This window comes from Hyalella azteca, unplaced genomic scaffold (assembly GCF_000764305.2).
Source record: "Hyalella azteca isolate HAZT.00-mixed unplaced genomic scaffold, Hazt_2.0.2 contig1645, whole genome shotgun sequence".
NCBI classification, from domain to species: Eukaryota; Metazoa; Arthropoda; class Malacostraca; order Amphipoda; family Hyalellidae; genus Hyalella; species Hyalella azteca.
In genome coordinates, this window is record NW_025931949.1 from 713738 (window position 1) to 726423 (window position 12686).

Genomic DNA, 12686 nt, shown 5'->3' on the forward strand with positions numbered 1-12686 from the left:
CATAGGCGTGGTCGTGTGAGGCTCCAACATAGGCTCTCCGGAGCAGAGGATGCCGCGCTGTCGATCTTTCATGTTAGCGAAGACTCTTGGTGTTAGTTTCCATGTGAAACCCGAGGAACAGAGAAATTTGTTCTAGCTTTTTAGCGCATTTTCTCATTTATGGAAGAAAAGGCGCTATTGTGCTCGGTTTTTCGGTTACTGAGGCTTGCTTATTCGGCAGAATCGTGATCGTATATACGTCGCTTGATAACAAAGAATATTGTCGTACTTCAAATGGTATGGTATGCTCTGCGACAGGTGCGTGCGGCACAGCTGTTGAAGTACGTTGTATATAGAAGACTGATTAATAATTCATACTGTCACGAGCTGTGCACTGTGCGGAACTCGTGCAGGCGAACACGGTCAATATCTGCCGTGTAGTCTACTCTTATAATAATCGGCGCGCTGGCTATAGATTCGAACGGAATTGAACTGTGTGGACTTTCTTGAAGCATGTTGCCATGAAACTGTGTTAAAATTATAAGCCACGTGTTCACTGAATGTTGTGCGAGTAAATTAGGCGGTTTTTTCGAGTCATTGAATTTCGAAACTTGTTTCAGTTGTATTTACCATATTTTACATGAGTTAGTCCAAAGTCAGCTCGGAATATCAAAGCAGTTATATTAGATAAGAACGGGTGGAGGAAACTTGACTCTCGGCCCGATATTTCACATTCAAGAAATGATCCTACTTGTTTTTTCCTACTTGTTTTTTCTGTGACTAAATGAAGAAAAACTCATCAGCCTGCGACATTTCTCTGTTGGCGAAATTTCAAGCACATCTTCATATGACGTTCTCTTTTCCAAAATGCACGATCTGAGTTTTTTTGCTCTGGTAGCTTTCTCCTGATGACTGTTGTTCTTGAGCGAAGAGCGATCTTGGTTCCTTTGTTTTCTGGGTTGGAGACGGGAAATTAAGGCGCTGCATGCATCCTATGTACAAATGGCGCGCGCGAGCGTGCAAAGAACCATTTTCGATCTTTTTCTACGTCGGTTCTGCACCCCAGGCTTCTGTTAGCCACATTGTTGGGGACTATTCAATAAATAAGCATTCTAACCCCAAACACTTGGCCAATGATCGCAAATAAAAAGGATGAATAAAAACTGATAAAGAAAGAACTATAATAATAAATGAACGATAAATCCAAGAAAACAAAACTATAAACCGTGTGTCTAATTAGCCTTTCACTTTCAACCTTTAAGAATCCTAGGTTCGGAGCCTCGCTGAAAAGCAAGAATAAATACAAATCAAGGACTTGAATTACCGGAACTCTAACAAATGAATAAAACAGACATAAAAACTAATATAAATAATAATATTAAATATCATCAAAAAGGCCACCACTATATCAACACGAAGTTTAACACGATAAACAATGCAGGTACTAACCTCTGTGGTGGATCACGTAGCAATGACAAATAAGTAAACATTTATTTGCGAAATCGTCGGTGGTGAATCAAAACGGAAATGACAAATTTAACGAACCCTATTGTGATCCCTAACAACATGTATACCAGTGCCGTATTCAGATCAAGAAGCATATCTTGCGCACAAATAAGAAGTTGATCGTTCAGGTGCATATTGTTCAATCGATTTAGTTGTACGTAGCAAAATAGCTACAAATATTCTCACTAAATCTACATGGAGCTTTAATCATTCATCGAGAACCACAGATGTCTCCAACCGAACGTTCGATTTCACGGTACGCACGACAAAAGCGATCGCACAGCACAACATTAGCTGATTGTCCCGACACTTCCCGCCGTCCAAAGAGAAATTATCAATTATTATGGCGGTCCCGTGAGTGCGATAAAGCACGCGGTTGCGCGCCCTTCGACCTACATTATCTGCGGTTGGAGCAGGGCTGCCGCACCGTTCAATCTAACCCAGTGGTTCCCAAACTTTTTCAGGCTGGTGCCCCCTTTGACTCCCTAGTTAACTTCTAGCGCCCCCCACAGACACATAAAAAAACATACGCCTCTTTCTTGAAATTTTGTACGCTGCAATTTTAAAAGATAAAGGTTAAACACAAATGTGTATTTCACAAATAGAACCCCATTTAGTGAACCAATATGTTTTTAAGCTGTTTTAAGTTTTAACTGTTTCAGCACTAGAAACCTAGGACGTCTCGGGCAAATTTACGGCCGCGGACTCATGGCCAGTCGATCGCACGACCAATGTCCAAATTTAATTATCAAATAATATCTCCCAAACTAATGAACGCAGCTCAATAAAACTTGGAACATGTATTCATCAGAACCTAACGGTCATTTTTAGCTCGCAAAATATTTTAAATTTCACCTACATTGGTGAGTTATATTGCGCTAAAGGCCGAAATTCGCAGCGATCAAAGAATTTCTTCCAAAATACTGAATAGATTTGAACGAAATTTTGAATATACATTCCTAACTACCAAACGGTGATTTTTTAGCTTCTAAAAATTTTTCGATTTTACCTTCGTTTGAGAGTTTTTTTTTCATTTCACCGTCATTCTTGATTTCACACTCCCTTATATTCAGCCCGAGAGGTTAGAAAAACAGCTCTGGGTGAAAAAACCATTGCTGGGTGTCTTGTGGCGCACGTGTTGTGTACAAATCGTCAAACAAACGTTGGAACTTCTGACTTTGACTTTGGACTACCGCCCCCCTATCGCCCCCAAACGCGATCTTCTTCCTTACCGCCCCCCAAAATCTTTCCACCGCCCCTAGGGGGGCGATATCGCCCACTCTGGGAACCACTGATCTAACCTAACGCTTGCTGCACTTCGGTTGAAATTACATCCATATAATAGGTAATTGCTAATAATAGGTTTATAATTGGTACAATAGGTTGATTGTGAAAATTTCGAACATAATGACGATACCTTGCGCTAACCTTCGATCCTTACCCAGCAACAACGTAAAAAGTTGTTTACCGTCTTCTTTTGGAATTGCTAATTGCCTTACTTTATTATTTTTTAGTACGAGGCTGCAATTTGCTTTGCGTGGTTTGCCGTACAAAACTAGTGCTTGTACTCATTAATCATCCAGCTTTTGCGTAGACCTAGCATCATTTGTGTGCTTGTGCAGCTACAGCGAGTTTGTGTGTTCAGCAATGACAGTTTAATCACTCATGAGTGGCACTTCGGATTGCGTTACCATGTGATAAAATCTAGTTCACTTTGCTCGACTGACAGGAAATGGTTCAGGGTGGTGCTTGAGATTCTTAACAACTTTTTTTGTTATTTTGAAACTAGGAATAGAATGTGAGGAGAAAGTTGTCAGACAAAGTGCTACCTCCTCTGGCACGTCGTAATCCTCTTAGATGCTCTTGGGAGGAGGAAATTTGAGCGTGCACTGCCTGCTCCTGTTGGCCTCCTATTGACGAACTCCTTCACTCTATATACGGTGACACTTTTTAGGCTTCTAGACAATTTATGATATGTTTTAGATTTAAGCTGCTAATGTACCACTTTAAAACACTACATCGACGCTCTGAAAATAATTGTTGCATGATAGTAGGTTTAGTTCAGCCCTCAATATCTTATACCTAAAATCCATTATTTGAAAAATTCTTCGGAACAAAATTTTACATTATGAAAACGTTGTGATACATGTGTCTGCGTTAAGTAACTTTTGGTAGGTATATACCATACCGAAGTATGTAAAGTTACTTCCGAATATGTATGATGAAGAGTCGCCTCTTTAGTCGGTGTGTGTTGCGATTGTCGCTCTGCGCAGCTGTGCAGCTTTAGTTTATTGAGAACAATATATGCACATCAGGCACTCAAATTTTCAAATTTAGTTGTTTCTCACAACTTTTAGGACTCATTTAGGGACATTTATCTGTTCCACTCTTATGATATAGTCGAAAGCTCGCTATACACAAAGTAAAGTAAGGATATTGTTCACATGACCGAATCAAATATACACGAACCAAATAAATCCCCGTTTTCCTGGATTACGTTATTTTTCCATGTTTCCTCTCGTACATGCTTTACTTCCCTTGCGCACTTTGTTCAGCCGGAAGCCCTGTGGATAATGAATTTTGTATTGCGGAGTTCATAATTTTTTGTTATCGTTTGAACGGAGCGTGTGCGGTTTGTTTCATCACAGGGACCTGTAATTACAGCGGTTCTGTCATCACCAAAGGCAGTCTGCTACATTTCCGGTTGGTCATTGGCTTCGTAATCACCGCGCTATCGGCATTCATTGTAGCAAGGGAACATTCTGGGTTCTTTGAAACTTTCTGGTTTAAATTTGTCCGACTAACGAGATATTTCCATCCGTATTCAACAGTCTTACCCAGCATTGTTTCATAAGAAAAATTGTTTTAATGTGTAACTGTTAAGAGAAATGGATAAGTGCATCCAGCCCGTTGCTATGTTTTAAGAAATTTTGTACCGCCAATTTGTTAGGATTTCCTTCCTGTCTAAGGTTTTATGTAACCCTACCATCTATTTTGTATAGAATTTTCTTTCGGGCTGTGATGATTCAGAATTTTTTTTATAGCGAATCTTATTTTAAAATGTGTTACGTGTCAATCATTATTGAACTGTTGCCTAAAATTTTTGCATCTGACTGCATCAAGCACCTTTATATATAAATAATACATAATTATATTATGTAAATTTTTGCTATTTCGTACTTCATGTGATGTGGCCTCGGCCAATCGCGACGTTTAGAAATATGTTTTAATAGATAGTGTTACAAAACAACGTAACTGATTGCATGACAACTTTCAATATTAATACTCTGAACGTGAAAGTCAATTTTATGAACATGCGTATTGGGCAGGCTTTAGCTATGTTTCTGTTGCACGCCATTCCGGATGGAGTAAAAGAACGGTTTGCTTTATTAGGGAACGAAATAAACGTCAGTAAAACTGCCTTGATACTGTTTCTAAGGACGCTAAGCGAGTTTTGATTTCTTGTAGCGCAGAGAAAAATTTATTGTATTCTAGAAAATAGATATTGCCTTTCCACATTTTATCACTGGAGATTCTATGAAAGTTAGTCCCCAATTCGTTGGTCGAGAAGTTTAATATATAACTACACGTTTTATAATTTTCTTCAATGTTCTGATGATAACTTCTGCGCTATGCACTTCTGTGGTTTTCACACAATAGTTGATTTTAAACATTCTAAATAGACGTACGAATATTGAAAATGAGATGGTGATACTACTTAGCGGGTACTGGAAACTGGTGTCTACAATTAAACCGTGGCAACTGAAGGATTACTGTACATTTTAGTCTATGTAATCATTATACGAGTATGCGTTCGAATCATTTTCTTCGAAGAGAAAACTTTCAATATACAAGGACAAACACTTTCACTGGAAATTTATCATGTAAATTTAAGTATTGTAGTGAGTAGTAATCCATATATTGACACAGAACTTTACTTCAAAAGATACGAAGGCAGTCTAATTGTCTAGGTTCATCAAATTTTCTTTAACAATTTGTGCTAGCACATCCATGGACATTGAATTCTTTCACGGGAACCAGCTCATCAGAATTCCTGCTGTCCGACATTGATTCGCGAGTTAGAACGAAATGTTTCATTTCAAACAAAGATCTGATTGAACGTTTGGAACATCCAAATTTGGCCTGCTAGGTCAACAAAACGAATTTAGGAAGAGAAACATGATAAAGTGATACTGTTTGCCTTCTTCAAATGGTCGTTCGTGGATTGACGTTTAGTTGAATACCATTTGAACGAAAATGATACGACCATATCCGATTAGTATAAATACTTTCCTGCAAGTGTCGATGCATAAAGGGAAAATCTGAAGTTGCTTTTCTCTACACAATATTCCTTCATGATCCCTGGAATGTCGTGAATTTTAATTTGTAAATTTTCTTATTTCTCCAGGTACGGACGACAATGACCCGTTGTACTGCTCGCTTGGAAGACCTGTGGTGGTGTATCACGGTAGGACGAAATAGATTTATTATAAGAAATTTACTGCGGATTTTGTTATCATGAAAAGAGGATAATTTATTGTTTTGAAATTGATAACTGTTGAGTATTCCTTAGCTCAAACAAGGATCTATATTAATTTTCATAAATCAACGCTTTCGAGCAATCTTCCAACAATGTCTTAATAATAGATTTGAATTTATAAATCATACGGAGTTTTCCACAAATTTTCTACCTTTGTCTACTTCTTTCATTTACAGTAATTTTGTTAGAACGTTGCTTTCTCCTTGTTTTGCGTCGCCGGCTCCAACGGGTGACTTTTTCGGACAACTTTCCAATCCAACGATGGGCTTGTCTTCCTTTCCTTCATTTCCTTGCAGCGACTAAACAGAAATTCAAACATTTCTGTGATAGTGGATGTGTGTCGAGGTCTCATTTTTTTCGATTACAATACAGTCTACATGAATGTTTATAATTTTTCGGCTTTAGATTGACGCGCTACTTAGCGTTTAATTTTTTCTGGTTTTTGATTTACAGGTCTATATGAATAACATACTTTTCCAATGAATTTAAATTCAGGTGAACATTTTCATGAATCGTTGTTATAACTCAATGTTCTTTTATACGTGAATATCGCATATGAGCGCAGACATTTCAGACTCGTTCTCGGACATGTGTTGCCGGCATGCCGCCGCCAGGTGTCGAAGGTCGCCAGTGCGGTCAGTCGAGGTCGTTGCCTCAGACTGAGCTTGGAACGTACAGTTGCTCTATTAAAAATAGTTTTGAAGACCTACAGAAGAAAAAGTTCTCGGAACAAGCAACGTACGCATAAGTTTGTTTTCATATTCTTACACGCGTACACGTAGTGAGTTTGCTTGAAACAATAATTCAACTCAATACTCGCATGCAGTATCGTATTAAGTTAACGAACTCCGGCTTATGAGCCCGACTGAGCACCGACGGTCCCTGTAATTTCCTGTAATGGTGAGAATTTGCGCGACGTAGCAGCGGATCCAGACGATCCGCATAACGGTTTGCGTACGGTAACGTACTGTTTTTTTTGTACTTTACTTCGCGCCCTGAGGAATAATTCACATTAAGCAGTTGTGAGCAGTTGTTAATAATTCATATTATGTATATTGTACACCAGTTGTTTCGAACATCTGCATAATTTTTATCCATAACATATCCCAAAAAATTTATTTTGACATTATTCGTCTGCAATTAAAAAGTGCAAGGTATTCTTCGATGTACTCTCAGATAATGAATGTAAGAGGGGATTTATATGTCTTATGAGATAGTCAGTTCAAATCAATGGAAGAACAACCGTGAAACGGGAGTTTGGTGAGGCCGAACCTAACTTCCAACTGCGGTAGTGACGTACATCGAGAGATTACCTCAGCTTAGTCCCAATCAACCAATTTCTCTTAGGTGTCCTCCAGCCGGAAAATATTTGTGTTCTAGGAATTTTTAAAAAATATATATACTATCCGCTTTGTAGTAAATATCTTCAGAGACTTCCATGACTACTTTGATAAGCAGGAAAATAATGATTTTGTACAATTTAAAAATATGATTAAATCTTATTCTCAACAACGGATAACAAAAAATAGTTATTTGTCCCTTATGTTTTGGAATTCAAAGTGCCTGCTCTTACCCGAAGGGTTCGCAATCGCATGCAGCTGTCAAGCCCATGGTTGAATTATTCAACCATGGTCAAGCCGTTCTCTGGTTTCAAAAATTATATGGTTCTGCTCATGGAAAAGTAGATGTTGAAACACATCAATAAATGCATGCGGCAATTGTAAATGTAAAGAATCTCATAATGAAAAGTGAATTGTATTTGATGTCAAATAGTTACAGATAGTGAGATACAATTTTTCTGAAGTAAACTATTTTTGTGAATGGACTAAACTTAGTCGACCGGTAAAATTGTTAGTTCCAGAACATACAATGTAGCAGATTATTGTTTATTGGAATTAGTGGCGTCAGATGGTGAAGCATTGATCGAAAACCCATTTCGCAAGCATTCTCTTGGCATTGAGTTTACATGAGTTAGCATTTGTTTGTAGAAAATATTCTCCAGTTAGAAATTCAAAGTTATGATGTTTATATTACATGACTTGTTTATTTGGAGTCCAAGCCGAGCTGTGAAGGAAGGAAATTTGAAGGACCGATACGTTTTGTTACAATATTATTTGTGCGTTGTTGACTAAGCTTGACGCCAATAGGACGCTTCTTCTCAGGCTTCACAGCGCTCCGACTGGGGTCTCACAGTCTCACTGGCCGCCTCCTCAGCCTGTCAGTGGTTTCTTAGCCTTCGTCGGTGTGAGTGGTGTATTCGAAGTCCCGAAATTTAGTTCCGATGCTATTCATGTTGTGGTTCTGCATTAGTCTAAAATCTTAATATATCATCTTTATTAAACTCTTCCATTTTGAATGTTCTGCGAAATTTTCTCATTAAAATGAAACATTCTTTTATTAGATCAGTTTAAATTCAGCGCGATATTCAAAGTGGACGCCGACACGCCGTGGGTTGACGACTCGCGCAGCTGTCGCCATTTTCGAAAGCAATTTTTGTTTAGTACAAATTGTTAATTGCTTGTGTCAAATTGGAGTATAAGGATGGAGGTTGTCGAACAAAATTATCAAAATGGCGATGTTCAGGAAGATAGATCGATTACTCCTGAGGCTGACGACCGCAACTACCCAAGTTTTCCGGCGTGTACCGACCCTCAGTACCCTGCGCATCATTCGACACCACTTCGTCCCAGCTCAGTTGTCCCTCAACACTCAAACTCTGTTCCTCATCACTCCAAAATCGGTGTTGTACACTATAACGCTCTTCTTCACCACGGCAATGTCTCTCATCACCATTCTCCGCCTCAATATTCGAGTGTTCCTCCTAGCATCGAGGAATCCGACGTGCACGAAACCATTGCAATGGAAGAACTTGAAGAACTAGAGCTGCTCGAAAACGCCCGCGAGAAATACACTGATGATGAGTATGAAGAAGATGAAGGTGAGAAGCAGCAGTTACTTTTTGACGTGAAATCTCTGGTTACATAAATATTTTTCAATGAGGGTTTGAACTTTGAGCGATCCTTGTATATTTTATATTTTTGTTGCTCGTGTATTTTATTATCATTTGGGAATGATGGATCGGTTGAACGCGATTAAGAATTTGGTGGTTGTTATGACGTACATTCTTCATGTAAATATATGGCGAATCATCACTATGTGCTAGAATCAAAGAATTTTTTGAGGGGTTAAGGAAATTTATTCTTTACCATCCAGCATGGGATTAAATTCTAGCCGATGCCCGTCGCCAGCATATGCAAGAGTCATGACTCCTGAGAGAAATTTTGTTTGTAAAATATGTTATTATGTCTAATGCCGTTTAATTCGCACCAAATGTCTGCTTAGTCTGAGCAGAGCATGTTCTGTTGAATTGTATTGGTTGACACTTGACAGATCAATATATTATTTATGGTCATATTTCATATGGGACTTTCACGTTTCACGTTTTATTTGCACGATTTTTTGAAAAGCCGTGTCCTGATAAGGAACTCTTAAGGAGCCTCGTGTGTTTGGAATTTGGATAGTTTTACGATAATTCCAAGCTGAGGGTTCTATAATAATTTCCTGGTAAGACTTCAGATTATAATCTAAAGCTAAATTTTCGTTAGGCATACACAAATCGTAAGCCATCACATCTCGGGCGAATGTTGCTGATCTTTCTGTCTGCACAGAGCTAAGATCATGAGCGAACCAACAGATAATTATATAATCAACGGTCGTCAGTAATAGAAAAATTAGTCGGAACTGCTCCTGTATTGTGATGCGAATGAGTGATGAAGTGGTGCTTACATTTTTATCCAGGAGCCGAAGCAACCACTAGGGCAGTTGATATTACTGGTTTTAGTGGTTTATGACCAGAAAATTTCAGAGATTTTGAAATTGGATTTCAAGTGCAGTATTGTATTAGTTACTAGATAGGTTCTTGACTAAATACTTTTTATTGAGGACAATACCAAGCTGTTATCTTACAGCTTCTGTAAAGTATATATGGCCTTGCTTATTATTAACCTAACTTAGCCTATTCGGCTCTTCGGCTTGACCTTGGCTATTTAGTCTTGCTATTGAATGCAATCACTGAACGTCCTGTTCTAGCATTCGGAGTGTGTAGGTCGAATTCCCGTCACTTAACCAGTAGCGGAAGTGAACATAATAATCGGAATAAATTCGTTCTGGATATACCGTATGCGTTAGCGTTCTGCATGCAAAGTTATTTCCCAAGATTTTTCAACATGCCATCAGTGCTATTCGACCAAGCGAACTCTAAACATATCAGAACTCCCAAGCGAACTCTAAACTTTTATCCTCATGCTCTACCTGCAGTATGAAATAAGCCAGTCAGAAAGATAAAGGAATGTATCAGCGTCATTCTAGTCTACTTGTAACAGTCATATGTACAATCTTTATACAGCGTTCTTGGTCCAGATTCAACATGGCTTCTGGAATTGAGACTGGATGTGAGTGCAGCACTGAATTTCGATAATAATAAGAGATGTCTGGACTATCTATTGAAGCGGCACGTAAGGCATTGCAGCTCAGCGGTGTAGGTGTTACATGAGCTCGGTAGTCTCCAACGTTGGTATGCGAGATACCGACCTACTTCAGTGTGGGCGACTCCAAACATTATTGTGCTGCATTATCACAGCGAATGAGTAGTCTGGAAGGTTGGCCTGAACTTACGATTCTACTCGAGAGATGTGTTTCGATGTGCATAAAATGAGGAACAAAAATGTGGTATTTAATTTTTTGAGCCCATCTTCATGGGTAACTAGACAATTATACCTTTAGATCTTTTACAAATTATACCTTTAGATCTTCATCTTTAGGCGAATATGGCCAACGTTTAAACAAAGCCAGCATACCTAAAATGATATCATGAATTATAGCCAGGACATGGAAAACATTTACAATCCAGCTAGCATGACCTATGATTAAAAATCGTTATCGAATCCAGAAAACAGATCACAACACTTTCAATAGCGCCCGTAAACTCGGCTACGAATTTAACAAGGGTAGCGCGCAGTGCGCATGGCTCAACCGCTCAAGACGTCTTGTCGGCGCGTGCGGTCTGGTCGGCGGCGCGACCTTGCGGAGGGCGTAGTTGAGCTCTCCAGCTCTCATGTCTGCTGCTCTTTATGGGCATGAACGACTCGCACATCGGCGCACTCTCTTTCTACTCTTTCTCTCTCATGAACGCTTTATCCCTGTCAAAACAGATCCTGTTCATATGTACGCTCATAAGCTCATTGTTTCTTCATTAGAATGCCCCTCCATCATGATCATCAAGTTATGCGTTGTTCTTCTGCGATGGGAACGAAATCATGATGTTATTTATTTGACTGACAAATTCGTGAAAATTAGTTTATTTCAATTACTATGAATGATCAAGTATATTTTTATTGACGAACATGTTCTTCTCGAAATGAAGATGACCTTTTTATGTTTTTTTTGCATTTGTGATTTAAAATTGCTGTTATATTGAATTTGAAATTTCTATTTACCCTGAGCCGATTTTTTATTGAATTTTCATCCTCTTATTGAAAGTAAAGACGATGTCATGGTCGTTTGTGAATTGTACTCATCAATTGCTCAAAGCGAGTCAGCTGTCAATCAAAGCGTTGGCCAAGGATTAAATTAAATACCGAATTTTGATGATATGTTTTTACATAATTCTTTACCCATTCACATAGAATATCGTTTTTATCGAACTAATTTCAATTTTTTCCTGAGCTGTGCTGAAGTTCTTTTCGATGTGAAATTCCAACGTTTATAGTAGTACCTATATAACAATAAGTACGAGGCTGCTATGTTACAGATCATTCTCCGGGATCAAAAGTACATCAATAAAAACAAAAGTGAATCATCCCATGAGTCCTGAGGACTCCGAGGAAGGCCTGAGGGCTTAGAAGCCAATTTGGTTGATGATTAAAGGGCGCTCTTTAAATTTCGTGTCCTGTTCTTCCAAGCCAAATTGAAAGTGGCTGAGCCTTGCAGCCATGACTGGAGTGGCTGTGACCTCAGGATGCTCGGTCATATTTTGCTTGCCACTTGTTGCTCGGCTTGCGCTGGTGTGCGTGAGTGCCTCTACGTCGTCCTTTCGATATGGCATCAGTTCCGTTAATTTTTGTTAAACACAGTTTAACGGTACCGGTACCAAGTACAATATGTGGGAAAGTGTAATTGGACTGTCATTTCCGATCTTATACTCTTATGTATGTATATGATCTTATTGAACACTTTGTTATTGTTTTAATGAGATCCTGTTATATTCCTACTCGCGTCGAATTTTCGACTGTCCGGAGAAGAAGAGGACCATTGCTCTGGATTTACTAGCCCTCATAGATGGTAAATCTGCCCTTAGTTTTTATGTGCCCAAGAGATATTCGTGGATGCTGCCTAGCCTGGATTCTGGGCCTGCATATGAGAAATATTTTACTCGGTCTTTGGGGAGTCGAATTCGCGTTTCGTATTATTTATTTGAAGTAAATATTAGCTAATCATTGTTCTGTGGAATGTTTGTATTATTTTCAGACCGAAGAGTCTTGTGAGATGATGCAAGGCGAAAATATCTGTTTAGTGATAAATTACTTCATGTAATTATTTTGTTTAATTGTTAATTCAAGTAATTCCTTCACTCAAGTAATCGATCAAATTCATGTATTGCCAC

General features: G+C 38.8%; 1 protein-coding gene across 10 annotated transcripts in view; it reads left to right on the forward strand.

The window, feature by feature from the left end:
- LOC108669458 (proton channel OtopLc) overlaps nt 1-12686 on the forward strand; it is a 121074-nt gene that overhangs the window by 43652 nt on the left and 64736 nt on the right. Inside the window, exon 2 of one of the 10 annotated variants that reach the window (XM_047883448.1) lies at nt 5894-5953. The exons of 7 other annotated variants lie outside the window; for them this stretch is intronic. In XM_047883448.1, the coding sequence (XP_047739404.1) occupies nt 5894-5953 (60 nt within the window). Of the gene's footprint in view, nt 1-5893; nt 5954-8255; nt 8964-12259; nt 12365-12686 lie in introns of those variants that run through there. 2 more of the 10 variants (XM_047883439.1, XM_047883452.1) reach the window with 2 other exon arrangements.